The following is a 14,591-nucleotide window of genomic DNA, read 5'->3' as shown; positions in this document are numbered from 1 at the left end:
CAACCAGAAGCTTCCAGAAGGTCTTCATATTCACTCCTCAGGGTGTGATGCCCCCCGGGGGATCAAGAATGCAGGGGATTTCTGATCTGAACATGGAAGTGGATATTAATTTCTGACAATTTTAATCAATAATCAGCTCCTTGGTTCCACAACAGCTCTGTCATGTCCAGTCAGCTTTGCTCTTACAGTAACTATGTTCATGGTGAACTGCACAGATTTTTACCTCGGTGCATTACTATAGAGTATGTTATCCTATGTGATATTGTATATTATTTTTCTATAAATATGTATATACACAGATATACATATGTACACATTGATATGCATATCTATCTATCTATCTATCTATCTGACTGTCTATTCTCAGCAACTATTGACTCAAAACTCATTTTTTTCCCCCACTGCATGTCTTCATTGGCTCTGTTTCTTTTAAAAACAGTGGAACTATCACAGCTGGCATCACTCCTCTTCACTCCTCAACTAGAAACCCAGAATATTGGAATGTGTGAAGTGTTAGCAGGGTGAGCCTCCCCCCCTCTGGGATGCATGAGGTTGCCTCTGTGACAAATTAAATCATAAAACAAACTTTTACGATCTCAATAAACACAAGGTGCAAAGAACATCATTTTTCACTGCAGTTTTTACACAGGTTTTATGTAGCTGTGGTCTGGGAGAAGCTTCCGTCGTATTGCTGGCACATGACTGACTGGCCAGTATCCAGCACTCAATAAACAGCCAATATCAATAATATGTTTTTTTCCCCCTTTATTTGAAAAAGTTCAAGTTGAGTACATGAAGTGTACATGTTACAAACATTTTTCATTGGAAAAGCTGATGTAAATATACATCAGTATAAAATAATATAAAAATAAATTACAATACAACAAAATGTAGGGAAAGAAAGAAAGAAAGAAACATCATGGTCTGAGAACTAACAGGAATAAATTTGAAATGAAATGAAATAAATGATCTAATAGTTTTTGCCAATTTGTGATTTCTGAGTTTTAACTTTTCAGTAGTAGTCAAATATGTTTTAAAATCCGATTCTTTAAAAATATAAAAGGTTACTTTTTAAGCAAATCTCTGCATTCTGGGAAGTGAACGTTGGGGGGAGCTACTTTTGAAAACTCAGCTCTACCAGATTCACTGTTACCACTCTGTGGTGCATTCTGCATTTGTCTGTCAAGGCAGCCTTGATAAATAAACACACTATTTCCGATCATAGCTTTTAAAATAAAATTCTTTACTCAAGAACCCATGTCCCGTTTATGAGAATAGTGGAGTTTATTTTGAAGGCAACATTATCCAACATCCGGTATTGCTCGAGCTAACTTCATGTAACTTGACGGCTAGCTTTCAGCTTCACCCAAACATTAGCCTCCTGGCTAGCTGTTGGCTAACCAAACTCTTAGAAAGCAAAGCTGTCCTCGCCTGGCTGACCTATGAGTCGCAAAAGAAACCACAGTTTCGTTGAAACGAGCCTGTCTCCTGAGCTGCAGAGCGCCTTCATGGAGCCCCCCGGGTCAGCCAGCCGAGGCGACGGCGATTTCCTGGAACTCGAGCCCGACGAGGAGCTGCTCTGTTCGGTCAGCGACATCACCGAGCACCTCGGCAGAAATATCACCGTGGTGCTGGAAACGGCGCTGTCCGAGATCCGGAAAATGGTCAGTGTCAGGATACGAGTGCTGAAAATGGAGCTACGCGAGAAAACGGATGAAATTGAGGTGTTAAAAGCGAGGCTGGAGACGGTACAGAGGGACGGAAGGGACTCCTTCCCTGGCGCATCATCAGTGGAGGCGTCCTCGGCAGCTGGCTTCAGGAAACCTGACTTCAGCTCCGGGAACAAGCACAACAACATCGACCCCAGGAAAAGCAAACCCACCATGCCCGGAGTGAAGAAAGAAAATATAAACGCTATTTGTGACTATCTGATGAAGGACAAGAACTCGAAAGGTTGTATTGACATGGACGGCGACCAGAGCAGCCAAACCAGCAGCGACAGGGACGCTCGTCAGGAGCCCGACCCCCACTCCCTCAACCTGTGGTCGGACAGCGGGATGGCTGGCTCCGGCCAGGGGGACGGCGAGTCTGACTCGGCCACAGATGACATCTTCAGCATGCTGCCCTCTGGCAGCAAACGCATCTATGACTATGAGTGGATGGCAGGGATGGAGTACACGCCGGAGCTGAAAGGTAGACTGGGGCCCAATTTAGACCCGTGTGTGTCAGCAGCACAAGCCCTGCTGAGGTGGTGCGTTTAATGTCGCCTCGTTTATGGGCAAATGTAAAGACACCTGTAAGACATGTTCTGAACCATTAAAGGTCACTATGTACTCTGAACAAATCATTTACTTTGAGGACCAGAATCAGAAAGACTTAATTGACTGCTCATATTCTCAAGAGAAGAAGTAAATATAAGAAATAGACAAGAGATAAGATATAGAAAAACATGTGCCTTAGAAATTTGAAAAATAAAAGTATGTGTATTATGTATAAAATATGTGCATTAATCATAATCAGGTGTCATCACCAGGTTTCTTGGCACTACATGCATAACTGTTGGCACACTTAACTTGAGCAAGGTCACTTTAATTTTACTTGAATTTTACTTGAATGTCTAGGTAATTTTTGGTTTTTACTTGATTTTGACATTGGTGTTTTTGGTGGTGGTTTCACTGTACTGTACTGCATAAGCTACTGGATGCCTGAATTTCCCTCGGGATCAATAAAGTATCTATCTATCTATCTATCTATCTATCTATCTATGTAATCCTACAAAATACTACAAAAACAAGGTATTGAATATATGTGTACAGTTATGCGGCCCAGTAACTCTGTGGTGCATCTTGGTGGGATCTGTCTTGCACTGAATGTGCTCCTGTGCTTGACCAACGTGTCACAGAGTGCTTTGGAGATGCTTTATTGATCTGTTGTATTATTCTCAAGCTATTCTTCTGTGATCATTACCAGATTGTTCTCTGTGCTGTTCAGTGTTCCCAGTTAGAATTACTCAAGTAATGTCTTTTTATTTTTCCCAGGCATAAGGGAGCCCAAGTGTGAGAGCGCCCCAGTGGAGGAAAACGAACAAGGTGAAAATGAGTCCTCAGCAAGAGAGGGAGATGCCATGGACCAGGCCCATCTGTCCCATGTCCAGCCCCCGGAGTTCTCCATGGAGCCCGAGAGCCCTCCAGGGGAGGGTGGGAGCCCTGCCGAGGGGAATGCAGACAGATTGGAAACAGGTGGGTGAAAAGCAAATGCCCGCACGGGGCCCGATGCATAAACGATGCATAAAACACGCACACTCCGTTTTCCACACAGAAATTGGTATTTATAAGAAAGACTGGTAAAAATATGCATACTTCCATGAATTCTTACACCATGCACACACAGAGTTTTTGGCAGCAAGCTGATGGGAAAGTGACAGAAAATTGGGGCTTTATCTGACATTATTATTGTAACTTTATTATTTCAGTGTAACTATCCATAATATCCAATTTCACTGTCCATCTATGATTTTGAACAAGTCTATTTATCTATTTCATATTGTGAGTGAAAATATGTCTGCACTGTCACACATAATACAGATTAGGGCAGGGCGATATATATTGATATCTTATTGATATCGTGATGACAAACTAGATGTCATCTGTAATATCAGATCTTGTAATATCAGGCATAAGTGGTTTTAAAGGCTGCACTACAGTAAAGGGATGCAGTTTCCTGAACTTGGTAATCCGCTCTTGCTCTTTTATTATTTTTCTCTACCTGCTTGGACATTATTACCACATTACTGACAATTCTCTGACAAAACTCTTGTGTTTAAATATTGTATGTGCCATCAGTCATCCATACAGTATTGTCACAATATCAACATTGAGCTGTTTGGTCAAAGATATTGTGATATTTGATTTTGCCCATATTGCACAGCCCTAATACCCATGTGATTGTGGATTGATCTGGACGGGCTTGGGTCAAGTGTGTTAGCATTCTAGCATCACGTTCAGTTCATTTTCACTCCTATTTAAAGGATAAGTTTGGTGTTTTTCAACTCAGCCTTAATTCAAATGTTATTTCCCATCACTTATGACTACATCACAGTCCACTGCAAGCTGTTAGAAGCTTTAGTCATAAGAAACATACAGTATGGCGGTTGTTTTGAGCCCCCAAAACACACCAGTGAATGTCAGGTGTTTAGTGGGTTACATGGCAAATGCAGAAGACCCCACTGGTTAGTTAAACAAAGTTATATTTTTGAGCTATGTTTTTTTGCTGATCAGCAAGGCAGAAAGATTGAGCAAATTTTTGCTTTGCATTCTCTCCACCAGGTGCAGCTGTAACAAAAGGTGATGTTGATGTCAGATACAAGGATGACACTAAAATATTTGCTAGAAGCAGAGCCAAATTTTTATGTTTTTTTTTTTTTAATTTTTTTTTTTAAATTTTTTTTATTATTAAACAGAAGGGTACAGAATGTATTGGTGTGTTTGTGAGAGTGTGTGAGTGAGGTCGAGCTACAGTCATAAACATGACTATCATGTGACTAAGCTGCCACCAGTTTACTGAAAGAGCAGCGTCCGTGTCACGACCGGCCCAGAGGACTAAAAGTTAGGCTCAGTTGTGGCCTTCAAAGATGAAGTGATGCCGATTCTCACCTGAAGTCGTTCCTTTCTTCTTTTCGAACCTTTCTGAATCCACTCTCCTTTTTGATCTAATATTCTCTATCATCTTCTTTCCCTTAGACATCCTCCCTCTCTTTCCTTTCCTCTAACTTTTTTTGGGGGCATGCAATTTTTTTTTTTTAACATTTTTAAGGAGCACATGCATTTTTGATGAATTTGAGCTAATTCATTTCTCAAAACCAGACAGCTTAGTTTTTGATCGTTTGGACACTAATGTAAGGTCTTAGCTTAACTAAAAAGAAAATCCACAATTAAAGATAATCGACATGCATGACCTACCTCAGGAGCAAGGGAGTGACTGCCTGACAACATTGCCCTTGGAGTTAATTTACATTTCCTTGCACAGCAACCATTTTTTTTTAATTGGTTAAGTTTAGGGTCATGGCTAACATTAGGAAAAGACTAAAGAGAATGAATCAAAGTCAGTTAGAAATCCATCTCTGTACTAGTAAAAACGCAAAGTCGCTCCCTGGGAGGGTCCCGACAGGATCCGACAGCAGCGCAAAATCTCAAAACAGGAAGCTCTTGTCTTGCAGAGTGGGAATTGACTTATTTTGCATTTTTCCCATTACCTGCTTATGGTGGGTAATGTTACTAACTTGGTTTTAAAATATTTGCGATTAACTTGTGCTGGCAACATCAGATGGACGGGCATGTTTCTCTGCTTCCAAGATAAGCTTCTCTGCCGATCTCTGCTCTGACCAGCAGGAACAACACAGAAGGCCAGCACAGTTTCCAGCCAGTAGCAAGACATATTGAAATTGAGGCAAAGCCACCAAATTTTTTTGAACCCAAAGCAGTGCCATTCACTTCAGTTGATGCTGGCTGCAAATGTGGACATTAAAACTACTGGCTTCAATTCATTATTTTGTTCCGCCGCTCGTTCTGTTAGGAAGCGGTCACATGTTCTTCTCTTAATGTCAGAAAGTGCACAAATGAAAAAGGTTGACAATTGTGTACTGCTCTTTTTAGTCACGTCATGATAGAAAATCATGACTCAACACAGAACTGTGGGAAACAATTCATTGTTCCTGCACACGTCTGGAGATGTGATAAACATCTAATTTCCAAGCATCAAGAAGTTTTCAAATTACATAAAGTTTGACACATAGTGATTTGTTATTGTGGAGAATATTTAACCACAGAGTTGTGTGGTGTGGGTCTACTTGGATTCCTGAGCCTCTGTCTGCACACACCATATTAAACATTGACCAGTCTTCAACTGCAGCCAAGGAATGTAACCCTAGACAGGCAAATAATTTGTTTGGCCAGTGAAAATGTCAACAAACTATCGCTTGAAGGGGTAAATACAGATATTACTTTTTTTTTCTTGAATTATTTGGAAAAGCCAACAACACTGGTTTGCATAAAAGTGGCTGTAGGAAAGTCAGGGTGTTTTAAAGAGACATCTATAAAATACAAGCCAGCCAGTCTTTAAACCACAGTTTAACCTTTTATAGTGCTTGTTGAAAGCATAGAATGTATACTTTTGAAATTTGTCTAAACCAGGTAATTATAAATCTATATTTATCTATATTTTGTCTCTTTGTGATGATGTCACAGTTTCAGCCCTGCATCATTGGATTCCAGCCGTGAAAGATATTTCTCATGTTTTAAAATGCTGAACTGTTAAACATCACAAGAACAAAATTATACCTCAGCCCAAAGAGAGTCTTATGTTTTGATCATTATAATGAAGAGCAATGGTCCGGCCAAAACTGATGTATGTCTCTGTTGAAGCCGTGTCTAACAAAATGAACCCAGGGCAGGCATCAGGGACCAGTGTTCCCATTAGCCTGATAGTTTTGTGCCCCCTTGATCAAACAAAAAATCTTCTCAGCCATCAGTCAGAAATTTAATGAGTTACAGAGATTTGGTGGTAAATGATTATAGGTGCATGGAGTTTGTTGTAGCTTGGGGTTTGGCATGAATTTGGCAGATGAAGTAATATTTTAAATTTGCTGTTTTCAGGCCAGCCGTTCCCCAGCCACACTTACATCTGTCCGCTCTGTGGAACCTTCTGCCCCGACTCGGTGTTCCTGGAGGAGCATCTTAAAATGATACACACAGACACACCGGGCGCCCAGGCTCTCCAGGCAATGCAGTCCACCACCTCAGCAGCGCCTGTCTTGGGAGAGGGCAGCAGTGACTCCAGGAGGGGGGCAGTGGCAGGCCAAAACGAGGTTGACACAGGTCCAGGGACTGGTAGCGGTATGGGACGGGTAGGGGGGCCTGTTAAAAGGGAGATTAAAATCGAGGGTGGGTATGAGTGCGGGGACTGTGGCCGTCACTTTAATTACCTGGGCAACCTGCGACAGCATCAGCGCATCCACACTGGAGAGAAGCCCTTCATCTGCCCAGAGTGCGGAGAGCGCTTTCGCCACGCGGCGCGGCTAAAGAGCCACCGGCTGGGGCACAGTGGCGCCCAGAGCCCATTCCCATGCCCCCAGTGTGGGAAGGGCTTCTCGGTGCTATCCGGCCTGAAGAGGCATCAACGGGTGCACACTGGCGAGAGTCCTTATGCTTGTCCACAATGTGGCCGGCGCTTTAAGGAGCTTGGAAACCTGTACACCCACCAGAGGATTCATAGCGGGGCAACACCTTACTGCTGCCAGCAGTGTGGACGCAGCTTCCGCCATCTAGGCACCTACAAGAGCCACCGCTGCACCCCAACACAGTAACCAGCCCGGCTGGCTCCCCAGCTATAGCTCACTGACAGGTGATGCCCTGAGGTGTCCAATTTAATATCCCAAAGGGGACTGGAAATGAAACTACATGTGACTCCGAGATGTCTCTCGTTATACTGTGGCTGTCTGCTGTCAATGGTAGTGGTGCTCGCTCTGTTCTCAGTATGTCATGGAGGAAGGGGCTGATGAGAAGCCTGGATCCAGCCCTCATGAATCACCATGCTCACATTTTTGAATGATGTGGCGTTTCCTGTGGTCTGGAACTGCTCTCAATCTCAGGGGTAGATTTGATTGGAATCTTTGTGAGATTCCTGATTGGCCACTCGACAGATTCAAGTAAACAAACATGGCAGTGGCCATGAAGAGTCGATGATGTGATGTAATGTGACTGACAGCAAACTAAATTTGGCAATTTCTGCTATTCTTTTGAGATGTTATGGCAGTGATACATTAGAAGATGAACATGTACCTAGTCTAAAACTTGTCATGGCGATCCCTGATGACACAGTCAGTTAACCTACTATGATTGGTTTAACACTGATCAGTGGTGTTGGTCCACAGGTGGGATACACTGACTTTGGTAAGTCATTTGTGATAGAGACATGGCCAGAATCCACTGAACTGAACAGTGGGTCTGGAAATGGTGTCTGGAAACCAGGCTAGCTGATGAGCTGCAGCACTGCCCGAGCTTTCATCTCACTCAGCCTCCATGACATTTGACCCCTTGTCACTGGTATCAAGCGAAGCTAGACTAGCTTTTATCATCAGAAACCATCAGTGGAGAGAAAACGGAGCATCCATACCTCAAAAGAGACAGTGTTTGAAGGAAGAACCAGGTCAAAGTCCTCCACGGGAGGTGGATCCAGGTGTGAGAGTCCACATGGAGACCCCGTTTGATCAAGGTTGTCACAGATGTTAACACAGCCAGAGGAGTAAACAGAGACTTTTGACTCAGAGACACTGGTGCAGAGCAGGCACATGTTAAGAAGACTCATGTTAGTTTCACAGTAGAAACTACTGAAACTTGGAAGGTTTCTCAGTACTTACTGACATGCATGGTTCCAGAACTAGGGTTAAGGATTGAAGCAGGCAAGAACTTGTAGTGGTATTCAGTAAATTTACATTTAACCAAATTTTTTAAAAAAAATGGTTAAGTATTCTACATTTCCTTCCAGAATTTCTGGTGTGGGCAGAAAAACCCCTGAGATCAAATTTAGACAAATTTAGGGACACAGCCCTACTTTGTACATCGGTACATTAATGATAGTAGTAACACATGTTCATCCTTACTTGTGTGGGATTTGATCAAGTTGCATTAGAATCGGTTCTGATTGAGGTCTTTCTTTAGACAACTTGTGTAGCATCGATTGGTCCTACATAAAGAGCTGGCCCATATATCAGCAAACACATACATTGGACAGCTTACAGATTTTCAAAGTCCATGCATATGGTGCAAGTACAACGGGAAGTAGTGAGTAAAGCAAGCTACTTTGGATGTTGAAAGAGAGATGATATGTAACAGTGAAACCATTAATACCAGGTGTCTGCTTCATGGCTTCATGAACCCATTCCATGGTGATGATAGATGAACCTACAATACACAGAGCGCTGGGGTGCTCCTGCCTACATATGAGCCACCTCTGTAATTACACCAGAAGGATTTCCTCTGTGGTGGTACTACTGACTGTATTATTGTGATACCGCTTGGTGCTATGTGTAGAGCAGACAGTTTGGCATATTATTTTTAACCATAACAATGTAATCTAATGTAAGCCCTCTGTTACGGACTGTGTATGGGTTTTTTATGTTTGCCTAAATGCTCATAAAAACGGGTGATCACAAAAAGAACCCTAAAGGCATCTTTAACTCAACTGAATTCAGTGCAAACTTGTCTGGATAATTGACTCATTTTATTGTTTAATTCCAAGTCGTCTCTAGTCAGGAAATGCGTTCCTAGGTCTTAGTAATGTGTGGATAACTGAACACATAACTAAAGAAGAAAACTCCAATTTATCCAATGTGACCAATGAGTAATTCTTATTAACCTGTGGATGTGAAACACTTATTATTGACAATCTGCGTTCTAATAAATAGTTGTCTTTCTGTGGTGAATGCGTGTGTTTTCAAAGTGGTGGGTCTGGGGACCCCAGGGGTCTTTGAGGGTCTTTCAGGTCCTCAGTGAAAAGAGGAATAGTTTAAATGTCTGTAAAAGGCATCTGAACACAGCCTCATTTGATCATCACTGATCTGACCTTTTAGATAATTTAAATAATTAGAAAGATAGCTTGTTATTTTGGTTTAAAAAAATATATTTTGTGGTAATTTTCAGGTCATTTTTTAAGTGGAAGAGTAAGTGACCCCTACTGGTCAGACATTGCAGCATATATGTGAGCACATTACTTTTAACCTACATTTAAATCCATCCAAACACCTCTGTGATAAGTGATTGAAATGTGAACTTGCACTTATAGTTGCTAACTAGATAGCTAATATTGCAGTATATGATTGATAAAGCATTAGGAACACTGTTACTTTGGGAATAATTAAATCTAAAGGGCCTGCGTGTTTCCTCCCTGGTTTTTCCGAGCTGGACTACTGGAACATGCACGGAGGTCATGATGAAGTCCTGCCAACTGAGACTTTCCAACCTCCCACTTTGAATGGAATGTGGCAACAGGTGGAAAGAACGGCAGCACCAGCATATAGAGACAGGTGTCAGAGGAAAACCAACATCAAGTGCATTACTGAGGTGCTGGGCTGCCACCAACTTCCAGAACAGCTCCAGAGTGGAGCTCCAGTCTTCCAAAATTATAGAAGGGCTCCAAAAGCCCTCCTTACTAAGACCAATGCATATTTGAGAGTTGATGGATATGTAGATAACTGTACTTTATTGATTCCCAAATTGGGATATTCTTGAGTTTAGAGACACTGGTCTACAGAGATGTGGAAAGGTGATGTGGTCAGATGAATCATTCCTCATATTCTAGACAAGAAAACGCTACATGGAGCATCTACGCCAAGGAGCACTGAGGCGGTTCTGCTGTTCTGGTGAAGCTGTTTCATGTTGGATTTTCCTTCAACTTGTCACCTGTTAAGCTAGAGAGTGAAAGTTTTTCTGGTCTAGAGAAGGTGAGAACTGCACCGTTTAGGCTCTCAACACGTCTTTTGACCATAACACAGTGCATTCTGGTCTATTAGGACTACTGTATGTGGAGAAATTGGTATCTCTGTCTCTTTTGTGATTGATTTCTTCTTGTATGACTAAAAAGCATCAGTGTAAAATGGTGGCTCCTTTCTACAGCCACCAAAATGGATTCAAGTTACCGTCACCAAAAACTGTAATTTTAGAATTAATCATGTTTCAAGATAGATTTTTTTTTTTTTTTCATTTACAATTGATTTTCAACAAGTTGTGAGTTTGAATCTATTGAAACACGTGTGTCGGTAAGCACAAACATTCGAAATGAAAAGTTGCAGTTACCTAGCAAACAATCATGAGGACAGCATTTTATGGACAGGAAAATAAACTATTTTCTCTGTTGGAATTATAAGCAGCTATGTGGGGAAGTTTCTTGCTTAATTAAATGCATAGCAAGACTGCATAACTGATTATATAACCACAATTTCCCATTTGAATTTCAATTTTAGGCCTGCTGTGAAGACGTCAATATAAGACTCCAAAAGTGAAGTATATAAAAAAATAAAAAACATCAAGGCAAATAACTGTGAATCATAATTGTGCCAACTGAGACTGACCAGGACCATGGAGTGTAGGTCTGTTTTATAGCAGATTACAATGTGAGGGGTAAAAACCAAACAAACAATACCCTTGTGCACCTTCTACCTTAAAGTCTGTCTACATTTGCTGTGAGACAAAAACAAGAGAATCACGTCTTCGTCACCATACATCACAGTCAAGCGTGAAATAGAGTTAGATGTGTGGGGCCCCATATTAAAAATTAGATATGAGATATCACTCAGTTAGTGTAGTCCACCTCTGATATGAGGTCAGCATGAGTAGTCAATATGTTTTCATTGTTACTCACCAGAGAAATCATTGCAGTGTGGTGTCAGATCATTTTATTCAACAGTTGGTAAAAAACCTGAGATAAAACCTGCTTCATACCACCCATTCCATTAGTTTGGCTTTCTGTAGAGAGGCTTAGTGTCCAGGGAGACAAATACTGATTTCCCCACCCAGACAAAAAATAAACATAAAAGTAAACACTAAAGGCTTGAGGACTTTTTTTTCTGGCATGAATATGGGCTGTATCAGCGTTAGACAGCTTCAGTCCAACAATTCAATTCAATAAACTTTTGTTTATCCCCGAGGGGTAATTGAGATGGAAGACATAAGAACATTCACATAGTAAAGGAAAAACATTTATACACATTTCAATGCAATAAACCTCATAAACAATAATGGCATTGCTATTGGCCTTCAAAAACGTACAATGGTTAAATCATTTGAACAGTTTCTGAACCTTACACCGACATCCATGCATGCAGGTTTCATTCTGAGAGCACTTTGATATATGCAGCTGAGGCAAGATGTGCGCGTTTCTGCAATAGAAATAAGTCACCTTGAACAAAGATGGATGAGTAAAGCCGAAGCTAAATAGAATTTATTCTCTCCTGCGGCTTTTGTTTAACTGCAGGGTGGTGTGGCTGGCAGGTGTGTGAGTAGAATCACTGGAGATAAGGAGAAAGTGTGAAGTCATAACTCATGTCGCCCGTCCTCTCTTCACCAAACCTTTTTCTTATTAAGGCCCTGAATAATTGATCGGCACATGAGTGTGGAAGAATCCGCTACTGCTGTCAAATGCTCACAGCAAGCATTGTGTTTATGTGTGTTCATGGCTGCAAAATAGTGATATATACACTGACCTGCATGATGCAAGTCTCGTGGTATTTTTTTACATATGCACACGATTCTCCTATACAATATTTTTTTGGATGCTCAAGGAAAACCTATTGGTCTCTAGAGATGATTATATGTACAGCAACACTGGCTGAATGAGGAGAGACAGATTATTTCTGATTATTTTGGGATGCAGAAGAAAACAGCATACACACGCCACACTAAATTATGAGTAATATGCAGTCATATGTATGTTATTTGTTACTTAAGTAAACATTCTAACTTTTGTTACCTTTTTATTTACATCCATGAAGTTACAGCACCACACACAGATTCTGAATCTGGCCTGCTGACTACAAATCATGCAGGGGTGCTAATGATGTCATGACATGTAATCAACACCCCAATTTCCAAATTTGAATTTTTGATTGGAACAGCCACCTTATAATGTTCTGCCTCTGTGTTTAACAAAGTCATCACCATTCATAAACCACAGAACTGATCATTTACGTTCCCCCGGGGGACTCATTTCCCTGGCGGAGGGACTGTTTCAAGTCATCCAAACACAACCTGCTGCTTTTAGGAAAACTAATGAGGGCAACTTTATTCCGGTGATGGAATACTGCTGTGAAGGAAGTTTGAAGTCTCTGAAAGTCCATTTGAATGAATGGAAACAAAGGGCTGGATAAAAGGGAGGAAAAATGATATTGGAGTGCTAAAATATGACTACCTGGGAAAAGATTAGCAGCAACATGAAGTAGCCTTATATATTTATGAATATATATGCATAGTAGATATTACACTGAACACTGGTAAAGTCCTTCTAAATAGAACAATGTGGCTCCATATAACAAAAACAAGAAAGAGTACAATAATATGGAAGTACTACACTATATATTTATATGCATATTACATGATGGGTGTGTGTAGACAGACTGCAGTGTGGCCTCTTTGATGGGATATCTACCACGTTCAGCCTGTAGGAGGCACCAGTCATCTGCACAACACAGCCTGTGTGTGTATGTGACTGTTTGTGTGTGTGTGTGTGTGTGTGTGTGTGTGTGTGTGTGTGTGTGTGTGTGTGTGTGTGTGTGTGTGTGTGTGTGTGTGTCTGAATAATGCTTCTTTTGGTAGCCTTAACATGTGAGACACATTGTGAAGAATATTATGACAAGGCGGTAGGTTCACTGAGTGCAAATGCAGATGTGTCTCCCGTTCTCTGTCTCGTATAACAACTCTTGCTCTCACACTGAGATGAAGAGTCGGCTAATCCCTCCGACACGGGGAAAACAAAAGTAGACCTCACAGCCCTTTGCGTCAGAGGCAGTTGCGTCATGTTTGTGGATATACGTTCGCATGTGTCATGCATATACATGAGTGGCTTTGTAGCCCTGCCTGTCCTCCGTGTCCTTGTTGATACCTTTTTGCTATGCAGATGAAGGAAACCACTCAGAGTGCGCATACTTTTCCCTGCTGACTCCGGCAATTCAGTCCAGTTGACCTCAGTTTCGGCCTGCATTCTTCACCGGCATGCACGTATCAGGTGTTAACAATGCTTACTTTCCAAATGCATTGTGGGAATATGCAGTCTTGACACCATTAGTGCCTGTAACGGCGGTACCAGTAACAGCACATTGCTTGAAAGAATTTGTACAGCATTTTACACATCAATGGTTATGGAGAAGCACTGCAAACTATGTAAACAGAAAGGAAAAAGGAAAAAGCAGCCAACCTTGATGAGCCATTCTGACATTAAGCGTCAGAGTACACCTCTGAGCATTCTGCACCACCGGAGCAGTTGTGCTGTAAAGCTCCCGCATGTTCCCAGTGGTTATCCACAAGGTCGGCGCTTAAGGTCAACACAAGTCACACTTGTCTTTCGTCTTCCATTGATTTCAATTTCATCCATGGTGAACTTTGACACATATCCAGCTATGCCCATATTGGTTGTGGCAAAGAGTTATTTTTTTGGATGAATCAAATGTGACTGCCCCCCGTACGGCTGCATTCAGACAGGATCCGGCGTTACAGCGGCGCGCCGCGCGGCCCAATCGTGTGACGTCAAGTCGCGAGCTTTATCCACTCCCCACCACGAGGCTACAAGGTAAACACGATTCTTCTTCCTCCTGTTTGTTGCTGTTGAGTGGCATTGACAAACAGCTTTACTGCTAACCGCTGGATTGGAAAAACAAGGTTCTTCTTTCCCGTGGGCGGCTTCAGTCTGGTCCTCGGTCTTAACATGATTGGCCACAGCAGCGTGGCATCAGGTTGTGTTGTGGTAAAAGCTGATTTGGGCTCCCAGGCTCAGATCTGGGTGAGTCAGGGACGCCACAGTTGCAACATGTTTTTATTTTGGCAACTGGA

At 41.9% G+C, this 14,591-nt stretch overlaps 1 protein-coding gene across 1 annotated transcript; it reads left to right on the top strand.

Moving 5' to 3' along the window:
• Nucleotides 1-1,293: 1,293 nt before the first annotated feature.
• Nucleotides 1,294-9,478, top strand: znf16l (zinc finger protein 16 like). Its single transcript, XM_030076596.1, has 3 exons — nt 1,294-2,193; nt 3,039-3,239; nt 6,651-9,478. Exons 1-3 carry the CDS (start codon nt 1,443-1,445, stop codon nt 7,358-7,360), a joined length of 1,662 nt encoding a protein of 553 aa, XP_029932456.1. The 5' UTR covers nt 1,294-1,442; the 3' UTR covers nt 7,361-9,478.
• Nucleotides 9,479-14,591: the final 5,113 nt, after the last annotated feature.

Source organism: Myripristis murdjan, chromosome 18, assembly GCF_902150065.1.
Source record: "Myripristis murdjan chromosome 18, fMyrMur1.1, whole genome shotgun sequence".
In the NCBI taxonomy this organism is placed as follows: Eukaryota; Metazoa; Chordata; class Actinopteri; order Holocentriformes; family Holocentridae; genus Myripristis; species Myripristis murdjan.
The sequence above is the reverse complement of the archived record's forward strand: the minus strand, read 5'-3'. Positions and strand labels throughout refer to the sequence as shown.